The sequence below is a fragment of the Heliangelus exortis genome, chromosome 14 (assembly GCF_036169615.1).
Source record: "Heliangelus exortis chromosome 14, bHelExo1.hap1, whole genome shotgun sequence".
In the NCBI taxonomy this organism is placed as follows: Eukaryota; Metazoa; Chordata; class Aves; order Apodiformes; family Trochilidae; genus Heliangelus; species Heliangelus exortis.
In genome coordinates, this window is record NC_092435.1 from 14,930,726 (window position 1) to 14,946,065 (window position 15,340).

At 44.7% G+C, this 15,340-nt stretch overlaps 1 protein-coding gene across 3 annotated transcripts in view; it reads left to right on the top strand.

Annotated features, from left to right (window-relative positions):
- The window catches only part of GAB3 (GRB2 associated binding protein 3), a 65,205-nt gene extending 51,892 nt beyond the window's left edge, over positions 1–13,313 (top strand). Inside the window, exons 5-10 of one of the 3 annotated variants that reach the window (XM_071757569.1) lie at positions 1,918–1,973; positions 3,099–3,354; positions 4,451–4,532; positions 6,258–6,360; positions 7,603–7,716; positions 8,717–13,313. In XM_071757569.1, the coding sequence (XP_071613670.1) occupies positions 1,918–1,973; positions 3,099–3,354; positions 4,451–4,532; positions 6,258–6,360; positions 7,603–7,716; positions 8,717–8,833 (728 nt within the window). In that variant the 3' untranslated portion in view covers positions 8,834–13,313. Of the gene's footprint in view, positions 1–1,917; positions 1,974–3,098; positions 3,355–4,450; positions 4,533–6,257; positions 6,361–7,602; positions 7,717–8,716 lie in introns of those variants that run through there. The other 2 variants (XM_071757568.1, XM_071757570.1) reach the window with 2 other exon arrangements.
- Positions 13,314–15,340: the final 2,027 nt, after the last annotated feature.

A 15,340-nucleotide genomic window follows, 5' to 3' on the forward strand; every position in this document is an offset into this window, starting at 1 on the left:
GTGACTTTTCCACTTGTACTTGAAACTTGTTTTGCCAACAAAAATAAGCCAAAACCCCAGAACATCAAGGTGTCAAAAAACAGCATAGACAGTATGAGAGGGTGTTATTTTGTGGAGCCACGGAACAGGAGGAGTCAGCTGGAATACTTGGCTGGAAATCATCACATGTTTTGCAGTGATGTGTCATTTTTGAGGAGGAAGAAAATGTAGTTTTTAAAGAATAAGTGATTATAAACTAAAGAATAGTTTATAAGAATAAGTGTAGAATCCTATAGTTGGAGTGATGAACTGGGGTTCAGGTCTGTTCAATCTTGCTCTTAAAGCTCAAAAGCTAAAGCAAGCAGACTTCTGCCCAGCCTGTTTATCAGTGTACAAACAATTCTTAGAAGGTTTCTGGAGAAACACCCATCAGTGGAATTGGTATTCTGAATTATCAGTTACGTTTGGTTGCTCCCTGAAAGGTGCTGCTCTTGCTCCTGCACATGTGCTGCTCTAAGCATGCTTGAGACAGTTAATGTTCCTCCATCCCAATTTATGCCAAAATGTTTTTAAGAGGATTAAGTGGCCAAATGTCATGTTCTCCTACCGTGCTGCAAGGTTATCTCTGCCTGACAGGGGGCAGCAATGAATTAATAAGTGCTGCTATTTTTTTTCTTACCCTAAGTGCGGCTGAAACTCTTTGAAAGGTTAAACTCTGAATTAAAATGTGTTTAACAAGAATGATTGGAAAAAGAAACCGTGCAGAAAGCAGCTGTTCCTTACCATCTCCCAGAGTGAGCCCTCTTGAGTTATTTACTTCATTTTTTGCCCTTGGTAACCAGTAAAAGCTGAGCAGATGTAATGAACCCAGTGCAAAGGCAGGGTGTGCTGGTTGCAGTGCCACATAGGGGAGTGAGCTGTACACAGGTAAGGCACCTGTGTCCTGGCAGCTGCTGGAACCTTGTGGCTGAATGTCTTTTTTGGCAAATAATAAAAAAATGTATCTTTCCCAGGGCAGTGGCTGTGCCTAGCAGAATGTCTTTCCCCAGTAACAACAATTGTTTAGCACTTTTGCCTTTTCAGCTGACAGCACCACAAAGCCCCCCAGGTGCAGTGCAGCATCTGGGTTACTGGCATCTCCACTGTAAGAGCAGAGGCTGCATTAACACTGTTGCAGGGGTTTAAGGCATTCCTGCAGCAAAGCCATTTTCTGCACCAAAAATCAGTTTCCAGAAAAGAATGGTAGTTGTAAGCATCTCCTGCTGGTGATCTACACACCCAATGCTTCAGGGTTTTTTCCCTTCTTCTTGAAAAATAAAATTGACCTACACCAACACAAAGGCCAGCCTGCACAAGGGGACAGTGACTGGGGACCTTTTCTCTGGCTGTTTTGTTCCCCATCAGCTTGCAGCACATCAGGATTTCTGGGTGACAAGGAGAAGAATTACTCCCCTACCATTGTTTCCCCATGCATGCTCTGTACCATAACATGTGCTTCCTTGGCACCTTGCTTATGAGACTGGCAAATAACTTTCAAACAATAATAAATTAATATTCCCTACAGTCCCTTTTGATATAGTTTCCACAGTTTGACAGATGGGAAAACAGAGTGAGACTAGAGCAGGAGCTGGGTTTAAATTTTTACTTGTTTGCTTGCTCTCCACACCACACCAATCACTCTTCCCAAGTGCCTGTGTTACAGCTGGACATGTTCCTTGGTTTCATCATACTTAAAATAGATGTAATTGCTCTTGAAATTCTACTGAGTCAGTTCTGGTCTTATGTGTCATTGGATTTACTCATTTAGGATAAGCACTAGGAATTATGGAATCTTTATAAAGCTCTAATTATTTTAGAGCCATGTGCTTTACTCCAGAATTAGTTCTGTGAGGTTACAATGCCTTATCACATTTTAATCACTTTTTTTTTCCCTTGCAGCAGACATGGAAGGCAGTTCCTTAAGAAGTCGGGATAAGAGGCTTAGCTTGAATTTGGTAAGTAGTCAGCTTGCATAAATTTAAAACACTGGCACATGACAAACTTCAGAAAGTGAATCATTTTGTATCCTGACATTCCATCATCCCTCTCCTCTGATCAGCAGAATGAAAAAAAAATTGAACAAGCACTGGCTTTGGGCAACTTCCGTGCTGCTTCTTGATGGCTGCAGGAAGTCTTTGAGAGAGGAGGGGGTCCCAACACTGAGCAACCTGTTTTTAAAGCAGGTGAAGCCAGATCTGATGTGAGAAAGTATACCAGTAGCCTTGAGAATTACAATGTTGACCAAGAACACCTTAAAAACTGCTCCTGTCTTGAAAAAAGGGTCTAAAGAAGCCTATCACTTCATGATCCTGAGGCCTATCTCTTCTTTAGGACATAGTAAAGTCTCTACTCTCAATTCCTCTGTGATTCAGGGCTCTGTCTGTCCAGACCTTCCTGACTCAGCCTGCAACAGACATGGTTGTATGTGTCACCATTACACATCACATAGTCAGTCTTCTGCCTGGTGTTGGACACTGTCTTCTGTGTAGGAGATCCTTTGCTGCTTGTATAGAAGTTCTGGTGGTGGGCAACTTGTATTTTTCTCCCCTTTGAAAGCTTGTGAGATCTGTAATCATTCCCTTTCACTACTATTTTATGCACTAAACTGCATAAATGAATTTGTACTGTTTATTCTCAGCTATGAGAAGTAATTCATATTTCTGTGTGTCTCCTTCCTCAGCTCCCACATTTGCAAAAATCTAGTTCATCAGATGGTCTCCTTTCAGCTGTTTTTTTTTTTTTTTGTATGAAGGAGCCTCCTTCATTTTATAGGTCCCAATTACTGCTGGAAGAGTCAAGTACAACCTTGGTAAAATTGGAGGATTTAACCTTAAGTCACCAATAAGTTTTGTCCTTGTTTCCAACAGTGACTTGTGAAGCTCAGAATTGGACTTCTCCATGGCTAGAACTCACGCATTTGTCTCATGTCTTTCCAGCTTGTGCCTCTCAGAAAAGTCAGATCAGGACCCTCCTGGCCTGGAGCAGAGAAAGAGACCCTGTTGCTCCTCTAAGCACCTCCTGGTTTGCAACTATTGATTTATCTACCCCTTTCTTTTTCTTTTCCCCCTTTGCTCCTCAAGCCCTGCCGATTCTCCCCGCTCTACTCGACTGCTCCAGACAGCGTGGAGGACAGCTACGTGCCCATGCACCCCACCACCTCTCCCTCTCTGCCTGGCTCTGACTGCTCACCTGATGGCTACATCCCCATGAGCCCGGGCTCAGCCACCTTTACTTTCCCTGTTGTCAGCACTGAAAAACTCACCAGCCCCTTACTGGAGCTTCCCTCAGACCTGGAGCCCCCACCAGTGAACCGAGACCTCAAGCCTCGAAGGAAATGTAAGCCCAGACCTAAAGTTGGCTGACAGGGGCTCCTGAGAGCAGGGACAGAGTGTCCTTGGTGCATTTTCAAGTGTTTCCCACTCTAGAAGAGGGATTGAATTGCTGTATACGTTGCTTATGGTACTGTAACATAGGGTGCACCTGCAAAGTTTGCTTGTGAGCAGAGGAAGAGTGTCCATGCTGACTTTTGCAGTTAGAGGCTGCAGGAGCGTGGTGCAGGGCATCAGATCCACTCTGACTGCAAATGATTAAATGGACATAGCCTTGGGGAGACAGCAGACCAAATCCTGCAGCTCTGAAGTACCTATACTGCTTCCTGACCTTCCAGCAACAGGACATCTGTACACTCAAATCCTCAAACTTTATGTGTGGGCTGTTGGTTAAACCTCTTTGTGTAGGTGCAGCTGTCTTGGTCTGATTAGTAGTTTCCTGCAGATGCAGGAAATGATGGTGATTTTCCACTCCTGTTTTTCATGGCATCTCCAAAATCTGGGTTGCACTTCCAGAGGATATACTGGGGACATAAATCAGCTTTGCAGTGGATGAATTGCCTAAGCCTAGCCTACATTAGAGCTCTTTGGGCTGCAGAGCCACAGGGCTACTCAGAAATTGGTTCAGGAAATGCTACAGCAAAGTGGGAACAGAAATTTAGACCATTGTCAGGAGGAAGCAAAAGAAGATCAGGCCCTTCCTTAGAGGGTTTTGAGAACGAGGTGGAAAATGTACATTGACTGGTGAGAGGAATGATCTTGATCTCCATGGGTAGGACCTTTGATTTTAGAAAAGAGCCCAAAACTTATTTTGACCTTTAGGCTAAACTGGCCTCTCCTCTTGAAGGCAACATATGCTGAGCAGATTTGAGGCAAGGCCACAAATCTTGTGGGGCATTTGGTCTCTGTTAGGTTTATTCTGTTATTTTGGGGTAAATGAAGGACTCCGCTTTCCAGCACTGACTGAAGTGGTCATTTGTTACTTCTGTCTAGAATATATCAGCTATGTTCTGTGAAATACCCTGTTAATATAAAGCTGCACTTTTCTAAACCATCTCTACTTTTCATTAGCTTTCATTCATCCTGTTTGCATCTCCTTGCAGCTCGGCCACCCCCTCTGGACTTGAGGAACCTCTCCACAATCCGGGAGCACGCTGCTGTGACCAGGATGTGGACTGTGCCTTAGTAAGTCATCAGCAAACCTGCCATTCCAATCTTTTAAGCATTAACATTGTGGACTGGAGTTAAAAATAACCACATCCCACATGAAACAGTTTCTTGGCAAAGCCCACAAACAAAAATTCCCCAGGGCTCCTTCCAGCATCCCCTAGGCTTCTGCTGTCTCTACAAAGCAAGGCTGCCTTTCATGATGGCAGCTCCAGTGCCTTCAGCATCACACAGTGATGCTCACTCTGTTTTGAAGGTTCCTTTTGAAAAGGCTGGAGCTGGTCTGCACTCTGGTGTGGCTGCTGCAGTAGCTAAAAGCTTTACATATAATTACTTCTTTTTTTTTTTTTTTTTTCAAAGCGATAGAGACATTTTGTTCCTGAAAATTAATATAGCAAAGGAGAACAAAGTAATATAAAGATCTTCCTGACTTGCAGCCTGGGTGTATATTTCTGCACCACCATGCAGCCACTCAGACTGGATCTGTTGGTGTGACCTTTTGTCTCTGCAAATGAGTGGTGGGGTAAAACCCATACTGGTGGTCCCAAAGCCCAGCCAGTATGAGCAGAAGATGCTGCTGGGCTCCACCAACAGGGAAAAGCTCATCTTCAGGGAACTTACAAGCAGGGGAGGACTGCATACTGCTGGCTGGGGGGATCTTAGCTCTGCAGGAACATCTGGCAGGAGAGCCAGCTGTGCTAACGTGTGCATTCACAAGACAGGAATTCCCACCAACCTCCTCTGCCTACCCTGGGCACTCTGGAAAATAGTTTTTTCCCTAGCATGGGTGGTAGATGGGATGTTTTCACTCCCTTGCCTCAGGTAGTCATTCTGAGGGCAGATGTGACATGAGGAGGGAAGTTTCTCAGCTGCTGACCCCTCTCTCAGCCATGCAGTCCCAAAGCAGTGAAGTCCTTTGGCAGTGCCTGCTGTGTGCTGGCTGTGAGGGAAGCCCAGCAGCCTGCCTGAGCATCCCTGCCAGAGTGCTGCAGTTAATTAGTGCTGACACAGTGCAGAGTCCTGAAGGATAAGAATCTGAGAGGGGGGTTGCATGTTTTACATCAACAAAACTAAAATAAAAAGAAATAATTTAGAAATAAAAACCAAAGCAAACCAAAACCAAACACCAAAGTAGGTACTCCTGGACCTAATAATGCAAAAGGAATTATACTGTTCATGCAGTGGCCATCTAATTTCCTAATCACTAACCCCCCTCTGCTAGCCTGCAATAATTCACTCACAATAAACCCCCCTATGGCTGTGGAAGAGATTTCCTTGCACCAGGGCTGAGTTGCAGCCATCTCCACAGCACAGATAGCACAGATGTGTTTACACTGTCTGCAGAGCCAGGCAAATTCCTCTGCGTGCACCTCCAGTAGCTGATTAATTCAGATTGATCTCCAAAATCTGGGTACCTGCACAACTAAGTAACTGCCCCATTGGCACATATCCCCTGAATGACTGATATCTGTCTCTTAGTCCCTTGCTGCAGGGTTGCTCCAGTGGTTTATGCTTTCTGTCAGACCAGAGATGCCAAAATTTCATAAATCCCAGCGCAAAAGAAAAATCACAGCCACATAAGACACTTTTTCTAGAACTAAGGAGGGGTTTTTGGACATCCTCTCCATAAAGGCTGCAGCATTAGTGTGAGTTTAGTCACCATATGGACTGTGTCAGGCTTTGGCTTCATTTCAGAGCATCTGTAAGATGCTTCCTTAACCTCTCCTGTGTTTTTCTTCATAGCAATCGAATGAGCTTTATCTCACCAGAAAGAGACGGTATTAATTCAGCAAGAATATTTGCCAATTCAGTTTCCGGAGAAGAGGAAGAAAGTTACATTCATATGGTAATCTCCATTTTCACACAGCCATCCTTTGCTTTATTCTGCTCTGTCACATTGATGGAGAATGCAGAAGTTTGTTTTCTAAGAAAAAATGTTGAGAAGGTTTGTCCTTTGCCTTCTGTTTTTTTGTTTTTTTGTTTTTTTTTTTAAACGATGAAACGGTTTTAAAGCAAAGACACTGGGACCAATTTACAGAGAGATGAGGGAAGCCCTTCTTCTGCTCTGCAGAACTCAGATGTTCACCCACGAATGTTGCTGAGCAGTTCCAAGAGATCACAGGGATCAGCCATATTTACATGAGAACTCATTAAGGCCCAGGAAAATTAAATCTTTTCACCATTTAAAAGTGTGCCCTGCAAAATCTCCTAGGAAATGACAGAAAGCTGCTAGTGCACTTCCTAGAGAAACACACCAAATATTGTGCAGAAACAGAACTCCCATTAAAGGCTCTTATTGCTTCTGCTTTGGCTGGTGGCACTAACCCCACTTCCCATCCCATGAAAGAACATCTGGCTTTGTGGCTTCCTTTTCTTCATTCAGTCTTTGGCCATATCTTGCAAAAGATCCGAATCTCAGTTTCCTTTTAATTTAAGGTGGAAATGGATCTCCAATCCCTTAATCTCAGCCAATGTCTACACATTTGTCCTCATATCCAAAGCCCAATTATATTGCAAAACTGACCACAGTCTCCATGAACCATAGTCTCAGATTTTAATCCACACCTCTACTATATCAATATCTGCTCAGGAGGGCAGTTCCAGTTGGAATCACATCCTATTTAATTTTTCTTGTAAAAAAACACCCTCCATACATTTGTGATCATCTATGATTTTCCCAACACTGATTTTCAGCTGCTAGATTTGAACCCAACTATCACTGATTATTCAAACTCCCAGCATGATGACAATTAAGAGGGCACCCTTGTAAATCAGAGCCTTCCAAGGGCTTGGGTTGAGAAGCTGGGCACAGGTCCTTCCTGATAGCACTGAAATTCAGCCTGGTTTTCTTGTTTTGCCATGATCACCAGGAGAGAAAGGTTCTCACAGTTCCTTTATGCCATCCCACAATTAATTATCCAGTGGTTAGTTACCAAACACAGCCTTGGCATAGAAAATTGCACGGGTTCTGACCCTCCCCATCTGCATTCTGCTAGACAAGTCTCCCACCTCACAGCTGGGGGTAGTCCTGCTTTCTTTTGGCATCATGTTTTAAGAGCATTAAAACCTTTCTCTTATTTCCCAACAGGAACACAGACAGGCAACATCTCCATACAGTGGTGCTTTTCCATGGACAAGGAAATCTAACCTTGATTACTTAGCATTGGATTTTAATTCTGCTTCCCCATCCCCTGTGCAGAAGGTAGGAGTCATCAGAAAAAAAACCCACAGCCCCTGATGGTTTTTATCTGCTGGGAGGAAAACAAGAGCAAGAGTCAGACTCTGCCAAATGCCCCAAGTGTCACAATGATGGCAGTGGTGTTTCCAGCTGACTGCATTTATGACAGGCTTAAGATTAATGTAATAAAAGTGCTATTACAGTGATGACAAGGTGTCCTTAGCATGACTCCTAAGGAGACCATTAACACGAGCTTGGCAAAGGGCACCAAACTGTGCCTTGAGGGCTAATGGCCAAGCTTGTTGGTGCTTGCAGGATCTCTGCATGCTCTTTCATTTTCATCACGTCTCCACAGCCCCTTTCCTGCTAGTATTTCCAAAAATCTCTTTGCAGGAACAAGTTTATAGCCCTGGATATACTCACAGGGTAAAACGGTACCATCTCATGTAACATGGCAAAGGGTCCCATCTTTATTCTTGAGTCACCAAGAACATTTCAATTTCCTTTGCAATCCTGAGGAAACATATTCCTTGTTCCAAAGAGCTTGTAGTCTGCCCAGGCAGTGGGTAGGTACCACTGCAAAGCAATGAACTTTTGTTGGTTTCTGCCACTTTATGTGCTGTGTATCCTTTTCCCCATCAGCTAATACCCCCAGATGCAAAAGACTCAAGACTCCTAAGCTTTCTTAATTAAACCCTCCCTGCAGTTAAAATGCAGTTAGGTTATCCTTGCAGCAGGATCACTTGGATGAGGAAAGAATTATTATCTGCATGGAAATAGCCAGAACAGTACGTTCCCCTCACTCCCTGTGCTGGGCTGAGTGACAGGGTGGCAGATGGATAATTATAACTAAAGCAGACTGTAAAGCAATGCTTTTGTCAGCTGATGTCACTGTGAGCTTCAAGGTGAAGTGAAGCAATCAAGGAATAAGTGAAAGGGAAAACAGAAAATCAAGCCAAGTTTCACTAGCATCTATTTTCAACCCTAAAACTAATATGTTGGCTTTTTGCTCTGTGTCCCACAGAAACCTTTTCTCTCTGAGGAGCAGAGAGTGGACTATGTCCAGGTAGATGAACAGAAGACTCAAGCTTTACAGAACACTAAGCAGGAATGGACAGATGAGAGGCAATCAAAAGTCTAAAGGAAGAAGACTTGGAATCTGGAGGATTTACTTTTTTTGCACTGGAACCACAATGTTGATGAAGCAGCTATCACAGTAGAGTTCAAAGGCAAGAGAGAGTTGTAAGATGCTTACAACTTGTAGAGAAGTGGCATTTTAAATGGAAACCTTTGATTTCAGCTGGAAATAGTATGTTGAATGAGTGAGTGGTTCACGGATGATTGAAGTAATGCAAACCCCTTTTAACTCCCCTACCAGTAAGCTACATGGTACCATTTGCTGGCATGATTCTGCAACAAGTCATACACTTCATGTTAACAAATCCACTACATGTTGCATTAATCTAGTTAGTCCTGCCTTTTCTCTATTGCATAATTCCTAGTTGCTAAAGCTATTTTTTTTTTGATACTCCTACCAATACTGCAGGTGCTCAGAGTGCTTCTGTGGCAGCGGGCACCTGACAGGTGTTGGTGACTAATCAACTAAGGGCTAAAATACTGAAACAATAAAAAGAACTTTTTAAATATATAGTGCTTAAGCAAAGAGAATTTTGGAAAATATTTTCCCGTTGGGTTTTAAAGGTGTGACTCTGAACTGATGCTGTCAGAAACTCAAAACAGGACTGTGTGCACCGGTGGGACTGGAACGTGTGGTCTTTGACCCTCTGGATGACAGTCATATTCAGCTTCTTCTCTCCATTGTGGCTCATGCTTACTGCCTTTCTGTCTGCTTCCTACTGATGTTTTCTCCCTTGTCTTGAGGAGCATCTTCAGCACAGCACAGCTGCTCCTCTAGCAGGAGGCTGCAGGCACACAGCTCTTGGCTGGCCACAAAATAGAAAGGGAAGCTGTGAGCCTGTTTCTGCAAGTCTTGGGGGAACTGGCAAAGGATCAAGAATGCTTTCATCTGAAGTGCAGAAGAAATGCCATTGGAATTGCTGGTCACAGGCGTCAAACTGATTGTTTCACTAGACCCACCCCCCAAGACAACAACAGCAAAAAAGAGATTTAGGAAGTGCAGTGTGCTCCAAGAGAGGCCAAGGGGCCTGCCAAAAGAAAACAATGCACTGAGACGGCGTGAGGACCTCTGGGGTCAGGAAGCTTATCTACCTTGGGACTTGTTACAGGCACTATCTCAGGATGACATATGTGTATAGTTTATAACCTATTTAACTTTAAAAGCTTGGCTGCAATCTTTATTTTAAGGTGGCACTCAGCCACTGGAATCATGGAAGCGGGCAGTACCGCTGAGGGACCCACGCTGGATCTGATCTTGCAGCTCAGTCCCACTGGCCAGAAGAGGTCTGGTCCTGCCAGCCAGGACCCTTACAAAAGGTTTCCTCTTTGACACTGCCACGTAACTGGCCTCCCTTCACGTGCCTGTTGCTTACACGTTGTATTACTGTAATCTGACAGCCCAAAAAATGCTCATTTACCAAACAGAGGTTGTAGGAATGTCATTGCAGAAACCGCTGGCGTTTCAAGGCTCCTCCCTCCTTGCTGTCCTCCATCCACCCATTCTGCTTCAGCCATTTGGGCACTCTGGGAGGCTGAGAGACGTGGCTGAGTTGCACATCCTGCTGGGAGAGGCACTGTAGCTGCCAGAAACACCATTTTCCTCCTACCTCAAGAGAGCTGAAGTGCTTGCAAGTCTTGCTGCTTCTTTAGAGCAAACACAGAGCTGGGGATCTGTAGTGACCGGGCTGTCAGGAGCCTTCCTTGTGAGAACAACAAGGTTCTCCAGCACCTTTATTGACTCTGGGGTTAACTGGGCACCCAGGCCTGTGGGCATAAAGTGTCCTGGACTAGAGCTGCTTGGAAATTGGGGTTCATACTGCAGAAAGTCAACCTGCTGCTTCCTTCTGCTCTGCCTCTCCCCTGCTGCCAACGCTCTAAAATGGAAGTTAATGTTCATCAAAGTTCAGAAAAGAATTCAGACTTTTCAGCATAAATCTCGTCTGGTGTGAAATTTAGCTTGGTAAAGCCCAGTTGTTTTCTCCTAAAGCTGACTCAGGACAGCTCTGAGCAACCCTGCCTGCCCTGGGTGTGGTGCTGCTAGAGGGGAAGTGGGTTTGGGGCCAGGGGTGGAGATCTGCACCATGGGGGAGGAAGGGGGTAGGCAGGGGAGGGCCACCACCCAGAGACTTTTGCCTTTCTCCTCAGCAGAATTGCCTTCTTTCAAGGTGTACAACTACTACACTGAGATGGTTTGGGGTGCTCTGCAGTGCTGAAAAGATTTAAAAGCCCAGCTAGGCCACTGCAGATGCCACCCTGCAGAGCAGTGGCAGGGCAGCATCCCAGGCAGGTTGCAGTAGCAGAGAAAGCAGCTCATATGTGACTGGGGTGTTTCTTCTAATGCTGTCAGAAAAATTTCTGAAGTGGAAAAAACACTTGAGTTATCGGAGACAACTGACTCGCTTGTTATTCTGGTTTCTTGTAAAAATATTTAAACTTCGACAAACCTGGCTAACAGATCATTCAGACGTTTAGAAAAGAAAGAGCTCTGATGGTATTTTTTTTCCCCTAAAAGGTCATAAACATGGGGACTGTCCTTAGATTGGAATGTCTCCCTTTCAACTTCCTCCTGTCCCCTGCTTGCCCCCACCACTGTTATCTTGATCAAATGCTGCTCACTGGTTTCTGACTTTCACTTTTTTAACTAAATGCTCAGTTTAGGAGTTTATTCAGATATTTCACTTCAGCTCTGGTTTTGCCTGCTGCTCCAGGGTCTGTGCATCACAGCCTTGTGGAAGCACAATGCATGAAACAGGAGCAAGTCATGCAAAAAAAAAACCCAAACCAAACCAAAACAAAAAAACACACCCCAAAAAACCTTAAAAGCAGAGCAGTCCTTCTCCAAGGTTTTTATTTCTTTTTTAGTCAAATTCCACAACACTCCAAAGAAAGTATAGAGGAGGAGGAGGATGGTGGGAAGATGGCAAAGGCCAAATCTGCTGGGGCCACCCCAGCATTAAGGATTTAGGGGTAGTACAGGACTGACACAGCAATGGGCTGCCAGGCTGGGGACTGCAGCAGCCCAGGGCCAGAAGCCCAAGAGCCAACTTGGAGGGAAAGGGGGGATGTTATAGAGGAAAAAGGAGTCATGATTGAAGAAAGTTTGTTCTTAAATACTGATCCCTGCACAAAGAGGAAAGAAAAGTTGTGAAAGCACCTGAAAACTGAGCCAGCTTTTGACAGTATCATGTCTGAAAATGTAGTCCAGTGGCCTGGGTCAGCCACACACACTCCTGGCAGGGTCAGCTTGTTGCTGTGGGGCTGTTGTGTTGTTATTTGTATGTATTTCCTTAAGAAGTATCACAGGAGCTGATGCAGAGAGAGCTCTCTGAAGGGAACCAGCATTGCCCAGCTCAGGACTTGCAGTGCCTTCTCCAGCACCCCTGGGGATTGTCATTTAAAATGGAGAGGAGCACTAAATGAGCAGAAGAGTTCTTGCTTTATAGGAAACATCACTCCTTGAGTTGCCAGATGAAGCTTGGTTGCCGGGGGCTGTGGAAATCACACAAGGCAAATGGTTTTGGTGCTGTGGTTATTGTGAGGGTGATCAGCTGGGTTTCCCTGGCTGCTGGCAGGGCTGGTAGGTGAGCCAGGGTGATCAGAGGTGAGATGGATTTCTCTTACTGAAATTGTCTGAGGCCACTGAGCACAAAGCCAGGTGCATCAAACCCCTGCTTGAAATAGAGCCTAAAGAATCAGACAGAAATCAGGGTGATCTGAACTTCTTTCCTGGAGCAAGCACGATTTCAGTACTCACTGGGATTTAAAAGCATTCCCATGGTTTTTACTCAGTTTGGGTTTAATCTGCCCTTATCCTGCAGTCTCTCAGTGAGCATGCATTTGAGCAAGGCATAGCAGGATCCAAGACTCGTTTGCTTTTTGGACTAACCTGTATTTTCCATTTATAATTTCTTTATTAAAGGACGCAGCATTAAATTCCTTACTGGCAGGTAGGAACACTTGACCTGAGAAAAATCAACAGCCATTTAACTTGAGCCAGGTGTCTTCAGCCAGCTCACTTTTGCCTGTGGTAGCACCTGCTCTCTGTCACTAATTACATCACAGATGTAGATTTTGGAGTTGCATTCACTGAAGTAATTTCAGTGCTTTCGGAATTCGAGGACCATCAGATGCTGTGATGAGAATGAAGCACAGGGCAATGCCTTTCCTTTGTTCCCCTATTCCACAAAACTTGCTCAGGTTTTTAAAAAACAATCAAAAAAGCCACCAAAATAGCAGACATTTTTTGCCATGTCAAAGCCAGAATATTTTTTTGTTTGAATAAAAACAAACTTTTGTCTTGTGCAAATGAAGCATTATACATTTTTTTGGTATTTGTTAATCTATGGGGAAGCATTAAACAGTCATCTCTGTTATGAAGGAGTAAGTCATTGATAGAGGGAAGGAGCTCACCTTCCTGATGTTTGTTGTATATATTTGCACATTAAACTGTGTATCTTTTTTCTAATAAATTAATATAAAATGTACCTGTGACTTAGTTACTTTGATAAGTGATGCTGCTTGTGGGGAAAACTTCCACATTTCATTTATTGCTTTTTCCATTTTCTGTATCTCTTATTAGGCCGTGACTTGTTTGCATAAATCATTTGGATGAAAATCCAAAGAAACTTGTGAAGAAATTTCATACAGCTTTGTGTCAGGCAGATTAATTGCAGGTGACTTGAGAAACAAAGAGTGATGAAGTTGGGACCTGGGCTGGTGTCTGCATCCATGGGTAAGTTGCAGCTGAGGGGCAGGAAAGGGCTGAGCTTACAGAGCAAAGACTTTGTTCAGAACATTCTCTGGGCTTGGATACAAAGCCTGGTTGTTATTTAACCTGAGCCTTTAATTGCTTGGCCCTGAGGAGTGTAGTTGGCTGTTAATGGCATTTCCACAGGCAGGGAGCTGGGGATGTGGGATCCTTTCAACACACCCAGCCCAGGAGCTGGAAGATGAAATGAAGCAGAGCACGGAGCAGAGATGAACCAGCCCAGCTGCTAACAAGTGAGGTAGTTTGGAAAACAGTTTATTTATTGCTTCAGGCAAGTGTCACTTTTGGAGCTGTGTGCTTGGTAATGCTGGCAGGATACCTGCTGCTGGGAAGGACTGGGGGAAACTTGGCTGGAGGACTGGAGAAGCACAGACAAGTCTAATTTAGATAAAACCTATGCCTGGGGGTTGATATAAGGGAATGTGTGACATTTTGTGCTCAAACTTCCAGTGAGGGCAGATTGGACAAATAAAAGGTCAGATAAAGTTTGACTGCTGGGTCACAGGCTGCTTCCATGTCCTCTCTCCAGCAGAGATAGGGATGGTCCTTTCAGCAGGGTGTTCTCTCTAGAAAAGTGACCTCTCCCTTCTGCACCAGCTCCCAAACCTTTGGAGGGAAGCAAACCATCCTGAAGCCATCCTCTGCCACAGTGGCCTGGATTGTCCCCTCCATGAGGTACTTCCCAGGGCAGCAGAGGTGGCTGTCCCAGAGGCTCCATCCCCACAGACCAGGACAGCATAGCCCCTGGGAGCCAGGCAAGAAATGGGGTTCTGCAAGTGAACAGTGCTGAAATGCAGCAGCAGGAGGCTGCAGGGAATTCAAGAAGCTCTCAGACTTCTGACACCTCTCTGTGCAAAGTACTTTGGTGATTAGATAAAAAATAATAAGGGGAAGAACTGATAGGAAGAAGTAGGACTGTGTAAGCACTTGGTAGAGGTCAGCCCCTGTAATCACCTCACCAGTGTCAAACCATGGAAAACATCTCCCTGGAGCAAAAAGCCCCAGAGCAGCTCTCTGTTACCACACCCAGGGCATCTTCCTGGGGCATGAAGCACAAACCTCTCCAAAAAAGCAGTAATCCCCTGCCACCCTGGTGCTTTTTTCTTCTTGAAGTCTTGTGGTTAAGAGTACAAATGCTTTGGTCTGCTTTAACCTGAGCTTCTCAAAGGAAAACTACCTTAAAAATGAGTCTTGCTGTGTAGTCATGTGCATGCTGGGGACTGTGCCAAGGTGAGCACACAGGTCTCAGGCCCCAGTGGTGATAGCTCACTACTCTCCAGTAGATCTCCAAGAGCTTTGGCAAAGGGCCCTGTGCTTTATTCCTGGTTTTTCATATGAGCTTTGATGACACCTGGTTCTGCAGAGCCTTAGTCCTGCCCTTTTGCCAGCAACTACTGCAGGCTGTGCTTTGACAGGTCTCAAGATCCACATTTCCCCATCAAACAGCATCTAAACCTCCTTTTCTAGTTTTTTAGGGCAGAGAGTGCAGGAGGACTTTGCTTTACCCATTATACATATTTATAGGAGCATGCTGGGTGTCAACAATGCTACATCCAGCCCTCCAACACAAAGGATGCATCTGCCAGAGGTTCAGCTCCTTCCCACCTGGGGAGCTGATCCCAGGAGCTGTTGTAATGCAGAAGGGAGCAGGGAGTGACCCAAACTTTAATTCATTGTCTTGTTTGCTCCTCCTTTGATACTCGATTTTCCTTTCACACCCAGTTTTAGCATAAGCTCCTTGTT